Source organism: Hemitrygon akajei, chromosome 1 (assembly GCF_048418815.1).
Source record: "Hemitrygon akajei chromosome 1, sHemAka1.3, whole genome shotgun sequence".
Classification (NCBI taxonomy): domain Eukaryota; kingdom Metazoa; phylum Chordata; class Chondrichthyes; order Myliobatiformes; family Dasyatidae; genus Hemitrygon; species Hemitrygon akajei.
The window spans coordinates 58434813-58461847 of NC_133124.1; the positions used below are offsets into that span (position 1 = coordinate 58434813).

The following is a 27035-nucleotide window of genomic DNA, read 5'->3' on the forward strand; positions in this document are numbered from 1 at the left end:
GCACTATTTATGCCCAATTTCCCTCATGATGATTACAACTATCGTTCTGACTCAGGGCCTGGGTAAGGAGTTATATATACATGGTTAGTAATGGAAATCTGTATTTTGACCCATCTTAAGTCACCAGATCTCTTCATTCTACGTGGTAGATGGCAGAAGGTCACAAACAACAGATAGCACAATCCCACTTCTGATTTGAGGATAGGTTATTAATTGAAGCAATGAAGATGGGTGGCCTATGAAACAACCCAAAGGAACTCATTATGGTATTCTGGGACAAGGATAGCCTCCATTAAACACAGCCAAACAGCAAGTCAATACCAAGGGACAAAAGCATCCTTTTACATTTTAGATATGGCTGGAATGAAATTTAAAACTGAATGGGCTTAATCAAACATAACTGAGTAAATGTTTAAGTTACTGACACGATACTGTCGCCACCTATCAACTTGGCTGATGACGAATCTGATAATGGCCAGGGTGGATGTGTTTTACATTTTGTAGATTTATTAAGTTTGTAGGATAGCATGAATGCTGAAGCTACATTTCAATAACTTGGCCAAAAGGTGCAGATGGTTTTGGAAAATAGAACTAAATCTACAACCAAAACATCAGGGCCTTTTTTTAAAAAAAATCACATAGGTTGAATCAAATGACTCAATCCCAGCTTGTGCTAATGGGAACCTTAGGAGGCAAAGATTGATTAGCCACTTACCATTTCTCACTAATGATAGCCATTTCTTGCTTTTTTGTGTTGCGCTTGGCAATTAAGGTCAGTGGTGTTCTTGGAATTGTAAACCACTATTCATAAATTTATGTCAAGTACAACTGCAGAACTTTGAGTTATCTCTTGACTGCAGCATCACTTGTGTTTCTATAACATGCTGAAACAGGTAAAAACTATGCACTCTGGTAATGGACATTCTAAACTATTTTGTTATAATTTAAAAGGTGAATCAGTCAAACACAAATCAAAAGGGACCAAATGGAGGGAGTTGCATTACTTTTTAAAATCAGATCAAGTTCAATGTCAGGTGAAATGAACTTTCAAAATAATTTCCAAACCACATGAAACCAAAAGGTAAGAGCCAAGCAAATAGGAGAACAAAGAGAACCAGAACCAGTAGTGCACAATAGGAAATATGCTCTAAACAAAAAGTCATCTGATTTTTGTACCCCGCAAGGGAAGAAGAACCCCGATTTCATAAATGGCAACATCTTCAGTTTCCTTAAGAACTCAATATCTTGCATTCACTATATAAGTACGTCATTTAAATGCCCATTTGGATGCTTTAGGCTACATCCAGAATCAGGCTATTTAAATCATTTGACTGGTGAGTGGAGTAGTATGAGAGGGATGAAAGCACAGAAGCTAAGATGGAACAGGTAATGTTTAGCTCTTTCTTTCTACTTAATTCCACTTGTGTGGCAGTTCCCTTGTGTTAAATAAGTTCTGATATTTTTCTGCATCTGTGAACCACAGGGAAACAAATTAAGCAAAATAAATGCTGGAACCTGCCTTACATCCATCTCCTGAAATTTAATTAGTTCACCAGAATCAGAGAGGTCAAAAACCATGTGTTTTGGAATGACCTCTTCAGCAGCATATTGTACAGAAACAGATTTAATTTTCAGTTACATTAGTCACTATTAGCACTACCTTCTCTAGGTTCTATTTCACTTGTGTCTGTCTCTTCAACCCTTCAATTACCTTAACTCTGAAGAGTCTTGATGACAAATTTATGCAACTGCCTTGTTTTCAATCCCATAACCACGTTCATAATGCTGTATCCCTTTCACACCAAAATTTTCTCAATGGGGCATCATTCCCCTAAATTAAACATTTAACTCTAGAATTGAATCTAATGAAGGTTTTGTACATCTTTCACAAGCTTTCCAACACAACTCAAACATTTTGACAATGCTTTTAACTATATACAATTAGATTCTGTGTTCCACAGAGATTGATACCAGGAGTTATTACAGGAGATTGATAACAAGAGTTATCAAAATAGCCAAAGCCAAGTTTTACATCTCACTGTATTAAAGGAGTTTGACTTGGTTATACAACTTCTCACTTACCCAGATCCAAGATTTTTGAAAAGTGTTATCTTCACAATTACTTTCAGCTGAGGAATCAATTTTTTCTTTGTACATGTACATTTTAGAGTGTATTTTCCAAACTTTTTATAAACTCACGTTCAATAAATATTACGTGTTTATAGGAAGATGTAGTCAACATGCATGGAATTCCAAGTTTACTAAATGTGCTTTACCGGTAAATGTACCTTGACTGAAAAACAAAAGTCACTAACCAATAGAAAACACAAATCTGTTCCAACCTCTTTACAACCATAAAAGTACACGGTCAAAGGCTGTTTATTGTTTGAACTGATAAGTCAAAACAAATCACTTTTATTAACATCTATTAGGAAAATTTCCATGACATTTACATAAGCTTGCAGCTTAAATAAAACCTGCAGCTCAAAAATATAGTACTCAAAAATGCTAGTTTGACCAGACCTACTAAGTTAATACTTCAGAATTGCATTGATTACAACAAAATACAACTTATGAGAGCACATTGAAAAAAGAAAGCCTAAGTTTAAAAACAAATACGGAACTGGGTTAACAAACTTTTTTTAAAAAATTGAGCAAGATTTCTCTGTAATCCATACAACTTCAGAGCTGAACAGAAATATTGACCCTATCCAGTCACATTAACTCAGATATGTCAAACTCAAGGCCCGCGGGCCAAATCCGGCCCGCGGTGGAATTATCTTTGGCCCGCGAGATAATATCTAATTACTATTAAAGCTGGCCCCAGTAATCGAAGCACCTATGGCGTATGATATGGCTAATGCTGAGTTTATTCAGGTACCAGGTTTTCAGGGTTTTTAGTGTTTATTCGGCAGTCTTCTTCATAAGAAAAGGAATTTGTAAAGTGAAACACTTTGTAGTTATAGCAGAGACTGAGACACATGAGAGCAGGCTGAAAAAACGGAGGCAACGAAAGCTGTGTTCGCACGCGTCCGACTGATCCGGCCCGCATGAAGCTGCATTTTGCTCAATCCGGCCCGTGACCTAAAATGAGTTTGACACCCCTGCCTGGTGCCAATGCTCAGAAATTTGAGGACACCAGCACTGCTGTGGAATTTGGGTGAATGTTCCAAGCTGACATGTTAGTGAAGGAATCCTATAATCCAGACAGGAAAGGTTCTATTGTCAAGTGACCGTAACTCAAAATTTAGAAGTAGATGAAGATGTTCAATGAAGGCTCTTGTATCAGGAACAAAATTCACAATTTAAATTGCAATAAGTACAATAAGCTGGAGGAACTCAGCAGGTCGGGCAGCATCCGTGGAAATGAGCAGTCAACTTTTCGGGCTGAGACCCTTCGTCAGGACTGAAGAGGGAGGGGGCAGGGGCCCTATAAAGAAGGTGGGGGGAGGGTGGGAAGGAGAAGGCTGGTAGGTGCCAGGTGAACTGTTGGATTGTTGACTAGGATGGAGATATAAAAGTATCTATTTGTTTCTAAAGAAAGAATTTCTCCACATTTTGATAGACTTTTATATAGGACTATCTATACAGGACTTTCTGTTATGCATTTGTTTTAAGAGTTGGCTTTTAAAATAGTTGTTTATTTTAAGGGTACGAGTTATTGATGGTTAGGTCAAATATTGAGACACACATTTTGGGGCTGACTGTATTGAAGTGGTCTTCCTGCTCAGAATTACTAGTGGTGGTTCTTTAGTTATACTTCAACTGGATTTAAGAAGCCCACCTTGCTAACCAACCACAAGTTGAAATCAAGTAGCAGTAATTAAGCTTTAGACGGCACAGTATGAAGCAATCATCTCCAAAATACATAAGAACAAGGCACAGGAATTTGCTAACTATAAAAGCAGTCCTTGATCTTACTACTTTAAAATGCATGCATGTCTAAAGCTGAAATAATTTCACAAGATTTTTTTTTAATTTAAAGAGAAAAGCATAATAGTTTAAAAAGCTTTAACCATTTAATTGTACTTTCTTGGGCTTCTTTGGCTGTTGGATGAATTGACCCATGAAACAAAGTGGGAAATGAAATTTTACCATGTGGGAGTTGTTTTTTTTTGGAGCAATTGGGTAGGTGCACCAAGGATAATGTACACCCTTTGTTCCCACTGGATTCCTGTATACCTTCCCCCCAAATAGATGAGGTTCTCAATACCATCAACAACGCTTCTTCTCTGCTCTGAGTGGTCATGGGCCAGAGATCACCACGACTTGGTGGGGTGATGTATACAACCAGAATACTTTCCTCTGCTTGCGTGGTAACCTCTTCTCATGACAGAGTATGCATATTTCAGGAGTTTGGGACGGAGATTGCACTATCACCCAAGAACGCCATTGAATTTAGTTGGATCTTTGGATTCTGTGTTGTTTAACTGGGCACAGAATACAGTGGCAGAGAAAATTAGGTGTTCAAATCAGCAAATCAAGAAGGTCATTTTCAATGGCTGAGTAATGGTAGCTCCAATTAAAATGTTAATAAAATTCAGCAGGCCTTAATACCACACAATTGACAATTTTAACATCCAATTAATTAGGCTGCATCGCTTTGTCAGTTCGCTCACATCCATTGCAGCCGACTACAATTTCTGAGCCATTTTCTGCAGACAATATTCCTTATTTGAACATAATGAGATTTACTGTATCAGAAATTTAATGAGTAAAAGAAAACTGATTTTATTCATTTTTTCTACTTCTTGGTAAATATGCAAACCTTTTCCTTCTTACAAGTATCATGAATTTAAGTCTAGGGCCAAGAACTAAATTGAAGCTCCAAATTCCAAAGTTCTTTCTTCTCCACCTGCATAATACATTAAATAACAAATAAGAAATAAACTGATTCTTGGAGACTGATCTGCAAACGGATGATAGACTGAAACTTGGAAAATTATTGTAAAGTCAACATGATCCTAAGCCAGCACTTAATAAACCTCATTCAGAGTCAAAGCTCCAAATTGTTATCAGTGAAGACATTAAATTTGCTGTTTAGTAGTAGCAGCAGTACAGTACAGACACATTACTATAAATTACAAATTAAATATTTAGTGCAAACGAAGAAAATAATGTTCATGGGATTCTGAACAATTTTTTTGGACATGGAGAATTACTGGAAATGATGAGTTTAAAATGTGGGAATTACCAAATATTATTGCCTTATCTGTAAACCGGTTTGCATCAATACTAATAGCTGCCAGGAAAAGATTACGTTTATCTTTTTCAGAAGTGAAACCAATGTACTAACCAGGGTTTACAAAGTCACCCTTCACATAAACACTTGAATTTGCCATGCCTGCATACATGCCTGCATTCTGGCAAAGCAGATAATGTGTCACCAATAAAAGACAATTAAAATAGCACACAAGATGCTGGCAGAACTCAGTGGGCCAGACAGCATCTATGGGAAGAGGTTAGTGACAACGTTTTGGGCTGAAACCCTTCATCAGGCCATATATCTTTTAAAAGCTTCAAAGGTAGTGTGGGAAAAGGTTACATTGAAATTGACAAGATTCTTAAATGGGCTTGACAGTCCAGATACAAAGGGGGTAATTTCCCCTTATTGATTGGAATTGATTAATTATTGCCATGTACCAAGGTACAGTCAAAAGCTTGCCTTGCATACTGTTCCATACACTGATGCACCATCAATAACTCACTCTGAGACGTAAGAAACGAGATATCGGCTTTTATTGACTGGAAGAATGAACAATACTACATACTGGAGAATGAGGCCGGGCTCAGGCCTCAATCGCCTTTATACAGGGGTCTGTGGGAGGAGCCACAGGAGCAGTCCAGACAGGTATATGTAGTTCAACACATACACATCACTTCATTACACAGTGCTTGGAGGTAATAAAAGGTAAAACCGTAAAATAATGTGAAATAAAGTGTAACAGCTATAGAGAAAGTGTAGTGTGGGTTGTGTAGGACCAAAGGACACAGTTTGAGAACAAGGGTCAGTCTTTAGGACTGGCCGAGAGTCATTCTGTAGTGAATCTTCGTAATTATCTACCCCACATGGCTGAGGAATCTCTGTATTTATTCAGAATGGTGACCAATAGATTTCTGGGCATTTAGAGAATTAAGGAATGTGACTAAAGAGTGGTAAAATGCCACAGAGATAAGGACCTTGATGAGCAGTGGAATAGGATTGACAAACCTGACTGCCTATTCATGTTTCTATTTCTCACATGCTTAAATTTTGTGTAATAACATAACTCAACCTTGGGTTAAAAACACATGATACTCCCGACACATTGTGGTTCCCATAATATGATTAAATTCAAAAGTCTGAAATACGTACAGATGTTTATTTCTATGAGCGACAGAATTAGTTTTCCTCTCTCAAACAAGAGAATTACATCTCCACGGGATCCCACCACCAAGCAGGCCTTTCCTCGCTTACCACCCCCCCCACCCCGCTGCTATCTGCGTGGATCACTCCCTATGCGACTCCCTTGTCCCTCCCCACTGATCTCCCTCCTGGCACTTATCCTTGCAAGCGGAACAAGTGCTACCCCTACCCCTTACACCTCCTCCCTCACCACCATTCAGGGCCCTAAACAAGTCCTTCCAGGTGAGCCGACACTTCACCCGAGTCTGTTGGTGTCTGTGTCCGGGTGGTCCCGGTGTGACCTCCTGTATGCTGGTGAGACCCAACATCGATTGGGAGACCGCTTCACCAAGCACACTCGCTCCGTCCGCCATTAAAAGCGGGATTTCCCAGTGGCCACCCATTTTAATTCCACTTCCCATTCCCACTCTGATATGTCTATCCATGGCCTCCTCCACTGTCATGATGAGGCCACACTTGGAGGAACAATACCTTGAATTCCGTTTGGGTAGCCTCCAAACTGCTGGCGTGAACATCGATTTCTCGAACTTCCAGTAATGTCCACCCACCTTCACCATTGCCCATCCCCTTTTCCCTTTCTCACACCTCATCTGCTTGCCCACCTATTGCCTCCCTTTGGTGCTCCTCCCAACTTTTCTTTTTCTATGGCCTTCTGGCTCTTTTACCAATCAATTTCCCAGTTCTTTACTTCATTCCCCCCGCTTCAGATTTCACCTATAACCTTGGGTTTCTCTCTCCCTTTCCCCTAACCTTTTAAATCTACTCCTCAGCTTTTTTCCTCCAGTCCTGCTGAAGGGTTTCAGCTTGAAACATCAACTGTACTCTTTTCCAAATATGCTGCCTGGCCTGCCGAGTTCCTACAGCACTTTGTGTGTGTTTTGCTTAAAATATATATTAAAAAATCTTGCTAACATAAGTGACCCTCATTTAATTCAGGAACTCTGATCAAACAGTCGCCATTTAAAATACTTTCTCTGAAAGTCAAGGCAAAAATGGAAATGACTGTTTTTGCGATATTTCATGGAATTCTTCAAAGGGTTTTTGAAAACCCTTTAGGTATTACTTTTAAATAAGAAATTTAGAGCACTGTGGTCCACAATAATCCTACATTGAGTTTCAAAGAATGATAAGATACAACACCTATTCTATGCTTCTTCCCCAAATATAAACTAGCTGCACACCAGATGCACTGCATCTCCTAGCAACAAGGCTCAAGCCTCCTTCACAGCTTCCAATGTTGAAAGTTTTTAATCTGCATGAATTCAGCAGGTAGTGCTGTAATTCACCTACTGCCGCAACAGCAGACACAATCTCACTACCTCTCTGGCTGGGTTTTGGAGTACCTAGACACAGCCAAAACATACGCCAGGCTACTGTTTATTGATTACAACTCAGTGTTCAATACTATAATTCCCTCAGTATTTATCATCAAGCTTCAAACCTTGGGCCTCTATCTCCTTCAGCAACTGGATCCCTGACTCCATCAGGAAACTACAAACAGTAAGGCCAAGCGTAGCATTGCCTCTCCAACAATCACCACAGGCTTAGCCCATTGTTCTCCTCTCGACAGTGTAGCTAAGCACAGCTGCAACACCATCTATAGATTTACTGATGACACCAGTGTTAGTAAAATCTCAGACAGCGACTTGGCAGCACAGAGAAATGAGACAGATAAGCTAGCTGAATGGTGTTGCAACTACAAACTTTGCAAAATCAGCAAGAGCAAGGAATTGATGGTGGACTTCATGAAGGGGAAGTCAGGAAACATCACAGCCCTCATTGAGGGGTTGGCAATGGAAAGGGTGAGCAGCTTCAAGTTCCAGGTCCAATTGAAGTGCTGAGCCAGATTAAAGGAATGAGGCCCGAGGGTGGAAAATTAACTTATGTTCAGCGTCAGTACTCCGTGCTGACTAAAACATCAAGACCCAAGAGAAGATGATGAATATTTCAGCCTACTTCTCTGTGCCAACATCCCTCATCTTAGCCTGAACAGTCTGCCTGTGTTTGACCTGCCTCCCTTTTTTCTCGCTACTACCATTGGGCAGGAAGTGAGACATCTTGGGTCCCATGATGCCAGCTTCAGGAGCATCAGGCTCCTGGTTCAGCTTCACTTGACTCAATGCTGAATGGACTCAATTTCAGGGACTCCACAGTTATTTTTATGTATTATTTGTTTACTTTTTCATTATTTGCATGATTGGTTCTTTCACCACTCACTGGAGAGAGAGAGAGAGAGAGAGTGTGTGTGTGTGTGTGTGTGTGTGTGTGTGTGTGTGTGTGTGTGTGTGTGTGTGTGTGTGTGTGTGTGTGTGTGTGTGTGTGTGTGTGTGTGTGTGTGTGTGTGTGTGTGTGTGTGTGTGTGTGTGTGTGTGTGTGTGGATTCTGTTGTGTTACCTCATTTTATGGGTGCTTGCAAGAAGATGAATCTCAAGGTTGTATATGGTATACATACTTTGAAAATAAATTTACTTGGAACACTTTAAGAGGATTTGTCCTGGGCCCAAGACATTGATACAATGCCGAAGGAGTCATGGCAACTGCTCTTCTACTTCATTAGGAGCTTGAGGAGAATTGGTATTTCACCAGGCTCTTGCAAATTTCTACAGACGTACTGTGGAGAACAATGACTGGGTGCATCACAGCCTCGCATGGAGGCTCCAATCCACAGGACTGCAAGAGGCAGCAGAGGGTTATAGACTCAGCCAACTCCATCAATCTTCCTACCAGAGACATCTGCAAGAGATTGATACCTCAAGAAAGTGGCATCCATCACCTTCAGAGGACATGTCCTTTTCTTGTCACTACCATCTGAGAAGTGGAAGTAGAGCCTGAAGACCCACACTCAATTCAGAAACAGCTTCTTTCCCTCAGTTGTCCATGAACACTACTTCATTTTGTATTGCTGTGCTTATTTGTAATTTTATTCCTTTACACTGTACTGCAAAACAAATATCATATCACACTAAACCAATGGTAATAAACCCAATTCTGATTTGTATGAAGACCAAGGCAGCTGGGTTCTTTCTTTGTACAAACCAGACCTGGGTGGGAATACTTAAATTCCCTTACAATGAACCATCCTCAAAGCTGACCCCTAGCTGCTGATTGAAAGACAATAGTTTAGTCAATAGAAGTGAGCAGATTCAAATTGTAAACACATTTAAGCCCAATTCAGTTAAATTCTAGAAATAAAATGCTTGGAAGATGACTCAAAGCAAACAATTATCTCATAGAAACAAAAACCACTGCATTGGGTTTTGCTTTTCAATTCACCTAACTGCACTGCATTATCTGATTTTGGCGTCCAGACTGCAATTGACTATTGAAGTTCAGTGTAAATGAAATTCAATCAAAAATTAATGAGCCCTGTTCAAACAATGAAAATGAAAGTTTTATTTACAGAATTCTTATGGAAAGGTTACACTTTTCTTAACTTATGGTATGTTGAACAGCAGTTCATGGTACCAGAAAGCTTTAAACTTAGGCCTTTGATTTGAAAGCAATTTGAGATCTTTAGCTGCAGTAGAAAGCATTCCTGCCTACAAATAATCAGCTGGAATACACTGAGCTATTAATCAGTCATTTAGCCTGACAGACTACTGCAAACAGCACAAGGATATTTAATAATGATTTACTTTGTGGGTACCTGGCTACAATTGTTTTTCAGTGAATATAAAAATATGCTTAATATACAAGTCTTCCCACCCCCCCCCCCCCCACACGGAGATCCATTACTTACCAGTGCATGCAATCAAAAGGTAAGGCTGATCTTACAGACAAAATTGTTCTGAGTACAGAACATTTTTTTTTAAAAGAGTAAAACTTCAGTGAAATTTCAGGCGCTAAAACTAGCAGGTTCACAAAGCCAGTCACGTGAAAGTTGCTCCAGTCCCTCCCCCCGCCCCAGGATACTCAGTTTGGTACATTTCATAATATGTTTAAATTTTAGCAAATTTACTGCACATGCTTTTAACAAACTCATGGTAACCAAAGTACTTTACATTTAATTACAACCATTATATATCAGAGTCAGGATTATTATCACCAGCATGTGTCTTGAATATTACAATAGGAATTTTCATATATACTTATTGCAATTGATTTACTTATTTTTCTTTGTTTTCTATATTATTGTGTATTGCACTGAACTGCTGCTGCTAAGTTAACAAATATAAACACAAGTGGTGTATAATGGACAAAATACTCTGCTACAACAGAATCAAAGTATGTGAATTATGAAAAAGTGAATTTTCATATAATGTATGAGTTAAATTGATGGTTTTGTTGCAAAGTTTGCAGATGATACAAACATAGATGGAGGGGCAGGTAGTTTAGAGGAAGTAGAGTGGTTACAGAACAACTTAGATTAGGAGAATCCGCAAAGCGGCAAATGGAATACAGTGTCGGGAAGTATACGATCATGCACTTTGGTATAAGAAATAAAACGATCGACCATTTTCTAAATGGACAGAAGCTTCAAAAATCTGAGGCACAAAAGGACTTGAGAGTCCTTGTGCAGGGTCCTCTCATGGTTAGCTTGCAAGTTGATTCTGTGGTGAGGAACGCAAATGTGACGTTAGCATTCATTTCAGGAGGACCAGAATACAAAAGCAAGAATGTAATGTTGAGGCCTTATAAAACATGAAGTAACTTGGCCTCACTTGGAGTATGCGAACAGTTTTGGGCCCCTTATCTTAGAAAGAATATGCCAACACTGGAACGGTCAAAGGAGACTCATGAAAATAATACTATGATTGAACAGCTTGACATATGAAAAGTGTTTGATGGCTCTGGGCCTGTATTCACTAGAATATAGAAGAATAATGGGTGACCTCATAGAAACCTATCAAATGGTGAATGACCTTGATAGAGTGGATGTGGAGAGGATGTTTCCTATGGTGGGAGAGTCTAGGACCAGAGGACACAGCCTCAGATCAGAGATGGAGGAAGAATTTCTTTAGCCAGAGTGTGGGAATCTGTAGATTTTGTTGCCACAAGCAGCTGTGGAGGCAAATTTTTTTAAGGCAGAGGTTGATAGATACTTGATTAGTCAGGGCATGAAGGGATATGGGGAGATTGGGTTGAGTGGAAAAATGGATCAGTCATAATGAAATGGCAGAGCAGACTCAATGGACCAAATGCCCAATTTTGCTGCTATGTCTTATGATCTAACATTTTTTGCTTCCAAAAAAAAGGCTTAGAGTGCACACAAACTGCAAATTTTGGTCAGCTCCCTTAAAAAGAGGTCTTTAAAAACTAAGTCATCAGAAAATATTTAAATTATTTTACTTAAGTTATCAACTCAGGGGTAACGGGTCAGTTTTCAAACACAGCTCGTGGAATTTCCAGCTAGCCAAAACCTGAGCAGTTGACTATTCAAATGATCATTCTTCATGTGTTGAACTTGAACACAAATAAACATTCAACTGATAGGCAAGAATGTAACGTTGACTCAAGTCAAACTCTATTCTGTCACAAATCCTTGCTCTGAAAGTTAATATTAATAGGAAATCCGACAGGAAAATTAGCAAATGCTTAAGACTATTTGCAGAATTTCTAGTTGAGATAATTGGAACCATGCAATAATGAATTTTAATATAGGTTATTGAGATGATTCAGTAATATTATGATTTACCAATGGATTCTTAATTAAATATTAATTGCATTTTCCTATATTTAAAATAACCCAACAAAATGAGTTGAGAATTTCTGTAGTTATAAAATACGGTAATTAATTTTGCAAATTCTGGAAAATCTTAGGAGTCCATTCTTCACCTGCCAGGCAGCTTGTGAATTTTGGCAAAGCTAAACTACAAGGACAAATCTGTTTCAATACAAGAGTTGGAAACAGTAATAATTTTAGCAATGAATTACTAGCAAATGCCATAAATAAAGACCAAATTACACAGTACAGAAATAGGCCCTTCAGCCCAATTTGTCTTTGCTGACCAATCTTCTAAATTCTAGTGAGTATAAGCCTAGTCAATCCAGTCTTTCTTCATATGAAAGTCCTGCCATCCCAGGAATCAATCTGGTGAACCTTCTTTGTACTCCCTCTATGGCAAGAATGTCTTTCCTCAGATTAGGGGACCAAAACTGCACACAATACTCTAGGTGTGGTCTCACCAAGGCCTTGTACAACTGCAGCAGAACCCTGCTCCTGTACTCAAATTCTTTTGCTATGAATGCCAACATACCATTTGCCTTTTTCACCGCCTGCTGTACCTGCATGCCCACCTTCAATGACTAGTGTACAATGACACCCAGGTCTCGTTGCATCTCCCCTTTTCCTAATCGGTCACCATTCAGATAAAAATCTGTTTTCCTGTTCTTGCAACCAAAGTGGATAACCTCACATTTATCCACATTAAATTGCATCTGCCATGAATTTGCCCACTCACCTAACCTATCCAAGTCACCCTGCATCCTCTTAGCATCCTCCTCACAGCTAACACCGTCGCCCAGCTTCGTGTCATCCGCAAACTTGGAGATGCTGCATTTAATTCCCTCGTCTAAATCATTAATATATATTGTAAACAACTGGGGTCCCAGCACTGAGCCTTGCGGTACCCCACTAGTCATTGCCTGCCATTCTGAAAAGGTCCCGTTTACTCCCACTCTTTGCTTCCTGTCTGCCAACCAATTCTCTATCCACATCAATACCATACCACAATACCATGTGCTTTAAGTTTGCACACTAATCTCCCGTGTGGGACCTTGTCAAAAGTCTTTTGAAAATCTAAATATTCCACATCCACTGGCTCTCCCCTATCCACTCTACTAGTTACATCTTCAAAAAATTCTATAAGATTCGTCAGACATGATTTTCCTTTCACAAATCCATGCTGACTTTGTCCGATGATTTCACCTCTTTCCAAATTTGCTGTTATCACATCTTTGATAACCGACTCTAGCATTTTCCCCACCACTGATGTCAGACTAACCGGTCTATAATTCCTCGGTTTCTCTCTCCCTCCTTTTTTAAAAAGTGGGGTTACATTAGCCACCCTCCAATCCTCAGGAACTAATCCAGAATCTAAGGAGTTTTGAAAAATTATCACTAATGCATCCACTATTTCTTGGGCTACTTCCTTAAGCACTCTGGGACGCAGACCATCTGGCCCTGGGGATTTATCTGCCTTTAATCCCTTCAATTTACCTAACACCACTTCCCTACTAACATGTATTTCCCTCAGTTGCTCCATCTCACTAGACCCTCGGTCCCTTACTATTTCCAGAAGATTATTTATGTCCTCCTTAGTGAAGACAGAACCAAAGTAGTTATTCAATTGGTCCGCCATGTCTTTGTTCCCTATGATCAATTCGCCTGTTTCTGACTGTAAGGGACCTACATTTGTCTTGACAAATCTTTTTCTTTTCACATATCTATAAAAGCTTTTACAGTCAGTTTTTATGTTCCCTGCCAGCTTTCTCTCATAATCTTTTTTCCTTTTCCTAATTAAGCCCTTTGTCCTCTGCTGCTGGTCTCTGAATTTCTCCCAGTCCTCAGGTGTACAGCTTTTTTTTTGCTAATTTATATGTTTCTTCTTTGGACTTGATACCATCCCTAATTTCCCTTGTCAGCCATGGGTGCACTACCTTCCCTGGTTTATTCTTTTGCCAAACTGGGATGAACAATTGTTGTAGTTCATCCATGCGATCTTTAAATGCTTGCCATTGCATATCCACTGTCAACCCTTGAAGTATCATTTGCCAGTCTACCTTAGCTAATTCATGTCTCATACCTTCAAAGTTACCCTTCTTTAAGTTCAGAACCTTTGTTTCTGAATTAACTATGTCACTCTCCATCTTAATGAAGAATTCCACCATATTATGGTCACTCTTATCCAAGGGGCCTCGCACGACAAGATTGCTAACTAACCCTTCCTCATTGCTCAATACCCAATCTAGAATGGCCTGATCTCTAGTTGGTTCTTCGACATGTTGGTTCAGAAAACCATCCCGCATACATTCCAAGAAATCCTCTTCCTCAGCACCCTTACCAATTTGGTTCACCCAATCTGTATGTAGATTGAAGTCACCCATTATAACTACCGTTCCTTTATTGCACACATTTCTAATTTCCTGTTTAATGCCATCCCCAACCTCACTACTACTGTTAGGTGGCCTGTACACAACTCCCAACAGCGTTTTCTGCCCCTTAGTATTATGCAGCTCTACCCATATCGATTCCACATCCTCCAGGCTGATGTCCTTCCTTTCCATTCCATTAATCTCCTCTCTAACCAGCAATGCTACCCCACCTCCTTTTCATTCCTGTCTATCCCTCCTGACTATTGAATATCCCTGAATGTTGAACTCCCATCCTTGGTCACCCTGGAGCCATGTCTCTGTGATCCAACTATATCATATTCATTAATAACTATCTGCACATTCAATTCATCCACCTTGTTACAAATGCTCCTCGCATTGACACACAAAGCCTTCAGGCTTGTTTTTACAACACTCTTAGCCCTTATACAATTATGTTGAAAAGTGGCCCTTTTTGCTTTTTGCCCTGGATTTGCCTGCCTGCCACTTTTACTTTTCACCTTACTACTTTTTGCTTCTACCCTCATTTTACACCCCTCTGTCTCTCTGCACTTGTTCCCATCCCCCTGCCACATTAGTTTAAATCCTCCTGAACAGCAGTAGCAAATGCTCCCCCTAGGACATTGGTTCCAGTCCAGCCCAGGTGCAGACTGTCCTGTTTATACTGGTCCCACCTCCCCCAGAACTGGTTCCAATGCCCCAGAAATTTGAATCCCTCCCCCTTGCACCATTTTTCAAGCTCCGTATTCAACTGAAATATCCTCCTATTTCTATTCTGACTAGCACGTGGCACTGGTAGTAATTCTGAGATTATTACCTTTGTGGTCCTACTTTTTAGTTTATCTCCTAACTCCCTAAATTCACCTTGTAGGACCTCATCCCGTTTTTTACCTATATCGTTGGTACCTATGTGCACCACGACCACTGGCTGCTCACCCTCCCATTCCAGAATGTCCTGCAGCCGCTCAGAGACATCCTTGACCCTTGCACCAGGGAGGCAACATACCATCCTGGAGTCTCGTTTGCAGCCGCAGAAACGCCTATCTATTCCCCTTACAATCGAATCCCCTATCACTATAGCTCTCCTACTCCTTTTCCTTCCCTCCTGTGCTGCAGAGCCACCCATGAATGAACTCGGCTGCTGCTGCCTTCCCCTGATGAGACATCTCCTCCAACAGTATCCAAAACAGTATATCTGTTTAGGAGGGAGATGATCTCAGGGACTCCTGCACTACCTGCCTACTGCTATGCTGTCTAGTGGCCACCCCTTTCCTTTCTGCCTGCTTGAACATCTTAACTTCTCTCTGGGAGCCTCCAACCTGATAGCACTAATATTAATTTCATGAACTTCCGGTAATGCACCCCCTTCTCTATTCCCCATCCCCATTTCCCTCTTACCTTGCTTGCCCATTGCCTCCCTCTGGTGCACCTCCACAATACAGCACAAAACAGGACAATTAGTCTAGCCATCAAGTACTTTTTTACTATAATCTCAATACCTGACCCATAACTTCACCAAAACACTTATTAAATATTGTTAGATTGTCTCCCTCTACCACCCCATCTAGCAGTAACCTTCAGGGTGAATATATTCTTGAAGTTCTCTCTAAAATCCCCCACTCCATATCTTAAACCAGAGTTTCTGGTTTAAAGACACTCTGGTCAAGGTAGGGAAGGAATTTTCTCACCAGCCACCTGACCTCCACATCTCAAAATGTATACGTCTCAAGTCAAGTCACTCCTCAGCTTTCTCTGTTCCAAAAATAAACCCAACCCACCCAGTCTCTCGGCATAGCAGAGATATTCCAACCCAGTCAATATCCCAGCAAATCTCCTCCACATCTTCCTGTGCCATCACAAGTTTCCTAAAGGCTAGCAATCAGAACTGTGCACAGTACTCTACATGTGACCCAACTAATATTTTATATTGTTACTCTACGATTTCCTCAGCTTTATATTCAATGCCTCAATTAACAACAGCAAGTGTAATATCCCTTATTTTAAATCACCTTATACACCTGTACTACTACATGATTCAAAATCATGTACATCGAGGTACCCTTTCTTCAGCACTTCACGGTCTTAACATTCATTACACTTTTGCTTTATTAGTCCCACAATATACATCTGCCACAGTTCTGCCCATCCTACAACTCAATATCATTCTGAAGCCAAAGACTCATCCTTCTTACATTTAATCTTCATGTCACCTGCAAACTTAATTCTATCTCTTTCCCATCTCCATTTCCCTCTTATTTTGCTTGCCCATTGCCTCTCTCTGGTGTTCCTCCACAATAAAGCACAAAACAGGCTAATCAGTCCAGCCATCAATAAGGGAATAGAGGCATAACAACACCTCTCTCACCTCCAGACGGTTGAAGAAATTTGGTATGGGCCCTCATATCCTAAAGACTTTCTACAGAGGGTACAATTGAGAGCACCCTGACTGGCTGCATCATTGCCTGGTATGGGAAATGTACATCCCTCAATCGCAGGACCCTGTAGAGAGTGATGCCGACAGCCCAGTGCATCTGTAGATGTGAACTTCCCACTATTCAGGACATTTACAAAGACAGGTGTGCAAAAAAGGCCAAAAGGATCATTGGGGACCCGAGGCACCCCAACCACAAACTGTTCCAGCTGCTACAATTCAGGAAACAGTACCACAGCATAAAAGCCAGGACGAACAGGCTTCAGGACAGCTTCCCCCACCAGGCCATCAGACTGATTAATTCACACTGATACAAATGTACTTCCATGTTATATTAACTGTACTGTTGTACACAGTATTCGTAATAAATTACTATAAATTGCACATTTAGATGGAGACTCCTCAGGTATATGAAGGATGAAAGTAATAAAGTCAATTCAATTCCTAAAGTCACATCCAGACTATAAAAATCAAGTAATAAACTGTAAGATCCACAGTCTAATCACTATAGGATACCACTGGTCACAGGCTTCCAAACCACATAAATAATACTAACTGTCACATCCTTTCATCAATCTAAACTCAATATTCTTGGACAATGGATGAGAAATTCATGCCAAATCCCATCCTGAATGAAGTTCAACACAGTGTTGTAAAGTGTCCTAGCATGACAGATTTAAAATGCCTTACTATTCAAATAAGTTTCCTAATTCCACTTCAATAAAAGGTCAGTTATTGCCCCCCCCCCAATGGATGAGGAAAACAGGCCAAACAAAATAGTTTACCTTCCGATTTCCAGCATCTGTAAAATTCTGAAAATACTCAGAAAGACAGGGAACATATGAAGATAAAAGAATTGACATGTCATTCTAATAATCATTTTTATCAGAACCAGCCATTATGCTTAGCAAAATAGAAGTTCCTCTTTATACCCATGCTCAAAGAACTCTACAGAGTCAGCATTTGCTAGAATTTTCCAATGCTTTGCACAGTCCAGCAGCCTTTGTTCCATTTTGTTCAAAGGTTCATTTATTATCAAAGTATATAACTCTGAAATTCTTCAATTCTCTGGGTAGCCATGAAACCAATAAAATGCAAGGCAGCATGATCATCAACCCCCAAATCCTTCCTCCAGCACAAAAACCAAGCAAAACAGATCAGGCACATCAACCCCCAAAACCGTAACCCCACACAAAACGCAGAGAAAACCTGGACAATGCTCCAGGCATAGCTGCAGGCTCTCCCCTTTCTGGTACAGAGCAACCAGGCAGAAGGCAAGTAACCGACGCTCACCCTCTGTACTTCAATCTCTCGTCACTTTAATCAGCTTGTGCGCCATCCTGCAGCCTTCTTAACACCAGGTTCGCTCGTGGTCCCTCTGCCTCCTGGAATCCTTTCATAGACTGCAGAGCAACAAAGCACCCAAACAATCTCCAAACAGCAAAACACAGGCTTCAATGAAACACAGGATTCCCCTATGGATAAAGGAATCAAGGGATATGGGGACAAGGCAGGAACCGGGTATTGATAGTAGATGATCAGCCATGATCTCAAAATGGCGGGGCAGGCTCAAAGGGCCGAATGGTCTACTTCTGCATCTATTGTCTATAATGGTTCCAGAATCACATTCACGACAAGAAACAAATGTAAAAGATGTAAAAGAAGTGAAAAGATAGTTTCATAATCGATCTAGAAGATGTCAACCAAAGTAGCATTATACACAGGCACCATCTTGACCAGCAGTATACCTTGCTAGAGTCAAAGTAGAAAAAGATGGGAAAAGGCCCTTTGGCCCAACTCAACCAGACAACGAAATGTGTATCTATATTAATCCCACCTTTCTGCAATTAGCTAATCTTTTTCTTATCAATTTCATGACCGAAATGCTTTTTACATGGTGTGACTGCATCTGCCCCCCCCACAAATCATTGAGGCAAAATTGAAAGCAAGTGTGTTCAGTGCCATCTACCAGCATGTGACAGTCTCTCTTTTCTTGCCCGCTGCTCCCGAAGGAAGGTCCCTGTGTTTGAATGGTCTCTCTCGCTTGATGCTGACAGAGGATTGTGCTGGAGTCCTGAGGTCTTGGGCAAGGTTTAATTGATGCATTTTGTGGATTGGACTCTGTAATTCATGTTATGATGCATTTCTTGTTGCTATTTTAGGTGATCTTGATCAGGGTGGGTTGCAGATAATGAATGTCACGCCACTAGATTGAACTGAACATGCCTGGATTCTTTGTGCTTTATATTGTGCTTTTCACTTGTTTTTTTGCTGTTTGTGTGATTTTTTTTGTGTGTAGGGGGAGGGGAGGTTGATGTTTTGCTTTGAATGGGCTCCATGGTTTTCTGTTTCGTGGCTGCCTGTGGGAAGATGAATGGTCCACTGCACACATATTTGATAAAAAATGTACTTTGAATCTTTGAACTTAGTGAATTTCTTCCAGCACTACCACATCCTTTCCAGTGTAGTGATCAGAACTGTGTACAATACTCATACAGCTGTAACATGATAGCCAAACTCAACAGCTCTCCAATGAAGCCAATCAAGCTAAATACCTTCTTCAGTGTCCTATACTCATGTACTGCCATTTTCAGAGCTATGACTTGTGTCCCCAGGCCTTCTGTAATCAATGCTTCCAAAGTATCTGTCATTTACTTTATATATCCAGACATTTTATATATAAAATGCACCACCTCACATTTGGCTGAAATAACTTACATTTGCTTTTGCTCCACACAACTTTCAGTTGATCTCGGTCCCTCAGTATCAATTGCTTATTTTAAAGAATGCAGTCAATCCAACAATATGCATTCACTGGAAGCTTCAATTTATTGGAAAATTTCAGCCAGTTTAATCAGATACCAGTGAAGCTACTCAGATTTAAGTTCTGGGGTTAAACTCCAAATTTAACCCTCTCAAAACACCTGCCTTCACCTGTTTTCTCAACTCTTCTCAAGCTGACCCCATTTACAAATGAGAACATGAAAATATGCACTATATGCATGTTAAATAATGGAAGTCGCAGTTGATTCACATAGTTCTGTAACAAAGCTGTGGAAGTCCATTTAAATTGCCAACATATCTAAAAAGGGCAGTGTCAAGAAAAAGACACTGCAAAATCAAATTTTCTTAAAACACAAACTAACTTCTGGCAGAAAATTATCTTAAAAATGCCAATTTGAAGAACTAAGAACATAAATTAAAAATTTAATGTTCATCCATGACTGTGTAACAGAGTTATAAAGCACTAAAACAGATCATTCAACCCACTGAACCGACTCTGAATTCCAACCACCCATTTACACTAAAAACCATTTATTTTCCCCCTTGCATTTTCATCTACATCCCCAGATTCAACTATTCACCTGCACACACCAGGGGCAATTTACTAGACCAAATAACCCACATCTGCGGGGGGGGAAAAACTCAAGGATCCAGAAGAAGCCATGTAGTCAAGGGAAAACATGCAAACTCCACTCAGACAGGACTGAGGTCAGGATTGGACCCGGGTCTCTGCTGCTGTGAAGCAGAGGCTCTACTAACTGAGCAGCTCATACTTCAGGGAAAATCTAGCTTGCCTAATCACACTCTCAAGTCAATCAGCCACTTTACCCACTTACCATGCCCTTGGACTGCAAAACGTCATTTCCTGTTCTTTAAAAGTAGCACCACCCATACTGTCTAAGTCTGGGGTCCACAGATCCCTCTATTAATGGTAGGAGTCCATGGCATAAAGAAATTTGGAACCCCAGTTAACATTTAAGTCAAGAAAGTGCAAATATGTCCGATATATTTTATGCTGTGTCAAAACAATGTAGCATTCTCCCTCATGAAACAGCCTATAGTAGCGTAGTTTAATAGATCAATTGAAATTGCATTACAAAACAATCACAAGTTGCTATAACTCATCACATCAATCAAAACTTTACAGGTTATTGCTTAAAGTTAATCTATATAGTTGTGCTGTAGCCGGTCACAATTGGGACAAAACTTGCACCCAATGTCAATTTTAGAAATATTTACATGGCCCCACTTTACACATTTAATCCTCCTCATAAATTGAAAAGTTAATACTCTGATATCTGCAGGACAGTCAAATGGATTTGTAATCTATTTCCGAAACTTGCTAAATAAACAATCTGAAAAACATTACTGAAAACAGGTGACAGAAATGCCTGGAATTATATTGAAAAGTGGTGACCTTTTTGTGCTGGAAAATTTACTAAAACCACAAATGGAAATGGCAATGAAGGTAGGAAAGAAAAACAGTGATGCCAACTCTGCTCCCTGGAATCAATTATTCTTTCCCCTTGTGGCCAGCAGAACTTAATCTCATACCCAAAATATATAAAGAAAAGCAAATAGTGTATTAAAATTAATAACTCCAAATTGCATTTCCTAGATTCATAAAACATACAAAATTTTTGGACCCTGTCTCACTACAGTTATAGAGCTTCCCTCAGCCTTTCAGCTCAAATACAATGACAAAGTGCAAACAAAAGACTAAGGGGCGAAGGTCACTAGCAGTGGATGATCCCTTAACCAGTTTACCTCAGGGCTCAATAGAGAAAAGCAAACTCAATGGCAAATCACATACTGAAGATGAAAAAATAGCAGTTTATTGAGCAAAAAAAAAAGGGGGAAAGAAAAATAATTTCAATTTATTATCTCCATTTAATATTTATAATATGCAGGGACTGGAGGCAGAACAATTCTCCGAGAGAAAATCTGCAGATGCTGGAAATCTGAGCAACACACACAAAATCCTGGAGAAACTCAGCAGGCCAGGCAGCATCTACGGAAAAAAGTACAGTTGACCTTTTGGGCCGAAATCCTTCGGCAGGCCCGAAAAGTCCACTACTTTTTTCCCCCCAATAGATGCTGCCAGGCTTCCTCAGTTCCTTCAGCATCTTGTGTGTGAGGCAGAACAACTGATTGGCAATGCATTCATTACATATTTAATTGGCACCTCTCGAAAGCATTTGAAACCTGGGCTATTTATTAAACTCTAACATAAATTGGCCATTAAACTTGCCATCTTCATGCTATAGTACTGTGCAAAAGTCTTAGGCACCCTAGAGTTTTATATGGTTTCAGATGACATGGCTTTCACAGAGCTCTGATCTCAACATCAGAGCTATCTGGAATTACCTAGAAAGACAGAAGCAAGTGAGAGAGCCAAAGTCTGCAGAGAATGGTAGCAAGTTCTCCAAGGTCCTTGGAGCAGCACAACAACCAATTTTCTTATAAAACTCCACACTAATGCTCTTTATAGTAATTTTTTTGACCTTTAGAAACTTCAAATTTTAGAAACATCTTTGCTTTACATTTATTTATTTATTTATTTTTACACATGCCCAAGACTTTTATACAGTACTATACTATCCAGTAACTCAGGATTGAGAACGACTTATTTCTACTTCACTTCTGTGCGATCCAATGTAACTGATAAGGTTAATGTGGACATAAAGCCCCATCAACTTTGGCACGTGAACATTGAAAGTACAAACAGATGGCTGTTGCAAATTGGGCATAGCTTGTAAAAGGGTGATTCTTCTGCTAGGATCCTATGTGATCACAAGCATCATCAACTTGTGAATGCCATCCTAAATACTTTTTTTTGTACTTTTAATGTTCACGTGCCAGAAATTCCCAAGGTGCTGTTGTCCTCCCACCTACCATAGGAGGCTTTGAGCACTTGATTCTTTCCCTCTGTCCAACTTGTGAACTCTTCCCATGGCAGAGTGCAGATCAGAGCGTGTCTGGTTCCACAGTCTGAATGTCGGACATGCAAACGACCCAGCCTGTACATTGAGCAAAATGCATGAAAGTAGAGTGTGACTGTATTCTAACCCTAAATGTGTCATGAAATGCAAATCCAACAGGCTCTTAAAAGTAAACAAGCCGAAGGCAGGACTCGTTCTGTGAACAGAAATGGCAAGCATTAAAATTGACAAGTTCCGGGACACTCATAGTATACTGCTTTTTTCCTCATATTATTTGATTTGCTCAGAAATCACATGAAATTAATTCATACAATTATTTTCATTTATAAAAGTAAACTTAGCCCAAAGTGAAAACTTCTGCATATAACAGCATAACTAACCTTGTTTCTTTGCTGAATGTTTTAACATATTAATATACAATACTTCTGAATTGACTTGTGCATTTTTGGACAACTTAAGGGCTATTCTAGCTCACTATTGTCTTCATTTTCTAATTTAAATCATGACCCACTTGTCTAAATTCCTAATTAGACATATTACAGTGCTCAAAGTCGAGCTCATTGTCATAGGCACTGAAGCGCTGACAAACTTAACCGCAACAGCATCACAGGGACACATACAAGTAGCATTCACAAGAAATAGAGTTTTCTTTAACAATTAAGAGCACAGTTAGCGCAGGATAAACGTGTCCATTGTAGTGTAAAGTGATTGAAGTTGTCATAATGTGTTAAAAACATGGCTACTAACCCACATTTTAAATAAAAATCAAGGATACAACGATTTGCTTAAAGAAGGTCATTTCCTGGTTATGGTGCAAAGTACTATGCAAATCCAAATAATGTCTTATTCAAATACTAGACAATTTGATATGGAATTAAAAATAGCACCTAAAATTAGAATGACAAGAAGACATCCCAACCACAAGAGATTGTGCAGATACTGAAAATCCACACAAGTTCCTCCAACATTTTATTGTGTATTGTTTAGGAAGCTATCACAATTTCAATCGGGTCTCATGACAGCATTCGCCTCCTAAGAGGCTCTACGCCACACACGATTAACGTTTAAACTATGCCCTTGTTTACTGTTTTTCTCCTTAGGACAAGAAGACATTTATCTTCAATACCTTGCCTAACTGCAAGTCTCTACTACTAGCAACTGTTTCAGGCTAATAAATGTACGTAACGTCATCTCCTTTTGATCAATTCCCCCTGGGATTACCGAACAGCAAACCATTAAAAAAATGTCACGTCTTTTACACTTCACAGAAACTACACACGAAACACACCAAAACCAATCGACCACCACCATCCCATCCCCGCCCCGCCCCCCGACTATGGCCCCAGTCGAAAGTACTACTGCAAGAGGTTAGAAAGTAATTGTCTTCACATATATATCTTTTTTACAAATCTTTGATAAATGCCATCAACTCCCTTATCAATAATGGATCGGGTCAAACTGTTAACGACCTCGCAGATCTGTAAGATTAACAATCCAACTCACAGTCGTTGAATAGTTTTGTTCAAGGCCGCGAATCAGGAATCCATGTAAATGTTGCGTACTCAAAATGATCGAGACATCCAAGGCATTTAAATAGAATAACTACGGTAAGGTGCCTGTCCGAACAGACCAGTGAAGATGCAAACATTCATTTAACTCTAAATGCCAGAGCTGTCGAGGTGCCATTTTCATAAAGGAAAAAAAAATACAGACCGGCAGAAGTACTCAGCAATATCAAATAGCATTAAGTGTATACTATGACAGAACAAGTCCTGTGTGTATTGATTCTACTCGTGAGGAGGCTCCGGGTGGATGAGGTGGCACCCGGCAGAAGAGCGAGGTGGGATACAGCAACCAAGTAGTTAACACAAACAGGAGGAAAACATTAAACGTTACAACGAATAAACAACACAAAGTACTGAGTGGGGTCGGCAATACATCTTGGGAGAGGGAGACAGGAACCGTTAGCCGGAATAATCAAACCTTGACCCACCAGCAGGAACTTGTAGGACCCTCACCTCTGTTGCAGTGCCGGCCTCACAACTGTAAGGTTATCAGCGTTGGTGGAAAGTGCTTTATTCGTAGCACTGAACCACAACAACAAGGACGAACGCAACCCATTCACAGACGAACGCGCCGCTTCCTCTTCTGGTTGCAATTTCTGCCTGCAAAAGCCCGGCTCACGTGACTACCGGCCGCTCGCTCGCCCGCGCCGCCGCTCGGGGTCGCGTCTCGCGCCTGCGGGCACGCGCGCTCGGGGTCGCGCCTCGCGCCTGCGGGCACGCGCGCTCGGGGTGCGCGGAGCGCTGCCACAAACCGGTGTGAGTTTGGCTCAGGGGGGTGGCGTCGCAACCGGGGCTGATGATGTCTGTAGTTCCCGCTTTCATAACGGCGCGTCTGCGCCGACCCTACATTTAAAGACCACGTTGCCGCTCAGATGTAGTGTTGAAGCAGTCCACTGACAGCTTCTCTTCCTTGTACGGTGGAGTCAGAGACGTGAGCACAACTGGGCAAGTCATGAAAGATCGAAACAGTCTGATCTAATGTAACCTGCCTGCGCTCATATGTCCATACACAACCAGGTTGGTGCTGCCTGGTGTTACAGCTGCTATCATTTGCTGTGTCTCTCAACGTTCCTCACAGTAATAAAGTTCGGCATTTTTTATTGTTAGCGATAGTTGGTTTAAAGTTACAAATATCTATCGATATATTTTTGCTTCAATACGTTTGTTTGGTTTCTCGCTTGAACAGCATAGTTTAGTGTTCTGACAGTTCAGAAACGGAATTCTAGCGATATACGCCTTCAAGTATAACTGAAGTTTCTGTTTTGTGATCTGCTGTTTTACCAGGTGTGCAAATGAGTTTACTTAGTACTACTATTGTGTTTCCGTATACCTCACTGCGATTGAGGTCGTAAATTATTGACCTGAACAAATAATCCCTTGATTAAATTTAAAGCTTTACCCCGCAGGAATTTAGTTCGTCAGTTAACTAATTTAGCAACTCTGGCAAAATAAATCGTGGTGAGTAGAACAATACCAGATTGTTGAAAAAGCCTGACTTGTTCACTAGTGTTCTTTAGGGGAGAAAATCTGTTCTTACCTGGATAAGGAGATTGATGACACGTGATACTATAAGTGCCTTATTAGACCTATGAAACCCCTCCCTTGTGCAAAACTGCCCACACCAACCTGGTAAGGAAACTGAAAATGGATAACTTGTGCTGTACAAGCCTGTTATACATACATCCTGTTAGTAAATAAAAGTATATAGGAAATGGAATTTGGTCACTTAGTCTTCAAGCAGTATGCCAAATAAAATCACCATGGCTCCTTTCAGTGAACTGTGGAGCTGAACCTTAATATGTCTTTGTACCTTAATGCTGTTACCAAAGCCACCATTAACTGTGTGCTTTCTCTTTTCACTTGACCTCCCAATGTGCAACATCTCGCACTTCCCTTCTGCCACTTCTCTGTACATACATGTAACTGATCCATATCCCTCAGCATTCTTCTACAGTCCTGCACATGGTCCATAGCTCCACTGATCTTGGTGTTATCCTCAAACTTGCTAATCCATTTTAATCTTAATCATTGACATGGGTCTAATCTCATCTGTGCTAATTTGCTCAAAACCCACAATGCCCTGATCTTTCTTATGAAAGTTTATCCACTTACTCTTTAACCATTCCAAATGATTAAGCCTCCTCTACCCTTTTGAGAAATTGTTCTTGTGTACAAGATATTAAGAGGAATAGATAAAGTGGACAGCCAGTGCCTCGTCCCTAGGGCACCACTGCTCAATACAAGACGACATGGCTTTAAGGTAAGGGGAGGGAAGTTCAAGGGGGATATTAGAGGAAGATTTTTTACTCAGAGAGTGGTTGGTGCGTGGAATGCACTGCCTGAGTCAGTGGTGGAGGCAGATACACTAGTGAAATTTAATAGACTACTAGACAGGTATATGGAGGAATTTAAGGTGGGGGGTTATATGGAAGGCAGGGTTTAAGGGTTGGCACAACATTGTGGGCCGAAGGTCCTGTACTGTGCTGTATTGTTCTTTGTTCTATGTTCTATGTACCTCGATTTTCAGTGACGTCTTGTAAAGATATACCTTTATTCAAGATGCTAACAGGAACATCTCAATTACCCTGACATGCCCCCTACCTTGGAGATGCAGCAGCTCGGGTTCAATCCTGACCTCTGATGCTGTCCATGTGCAGTTTGCATATTCTCCCTGAGACTGCTTAGTTCTCCCACAGCCTAAAGATGTAAATTGTCACAGAGATATGGAGGGGCAAATTCCATGGAGCGACTGTCAACGTGGACAGAATTGTTTTAAGAAGCGTTAGTGGACCAGATGTCACTCAATTTGGCAGGAGAATTATGCTTGAGTTCGTGCTTATGGAAGAGGCTAGATG

General features: G+C 40.4%; 1 protein-coding gene across 6 annotated transcripts in view; it reads right to left on the reverse strand.

Moving 5' to 3' along the window:
* lpin2 (lipin 2) overlaps window positions 1-24785 on the reverse strand; it is a 115626-nt gene extending 90841 nt beyond the window's left edge. For 3 of the 6 annotated variants that reach the window (XR_012098739.1, XM_073043702.1, XM_073043693.1), the window contains exon 1: window positions 2083-2201. Coding sequence is in view for 2 of the 6 variants with exons in the window: in XM_073043702.1 (XP_072899803.1) it covers window positions 2083-2163 (81 nt within the window). In the remaining 4 variants the exon portion in view is untranslated. Of the gene's footprint in view, window positions 1-2082; window positions 2202-24118; window positions 24298-24608 lie in introns of those variants that run through there. The other 3 variants (XM_073043711.1, XM_073043721.1, XM_073043730.1) reach the window with 3 other exon arrangements.
* Window positions 24786-27035: the final 2250 nt, after the last annotated feature.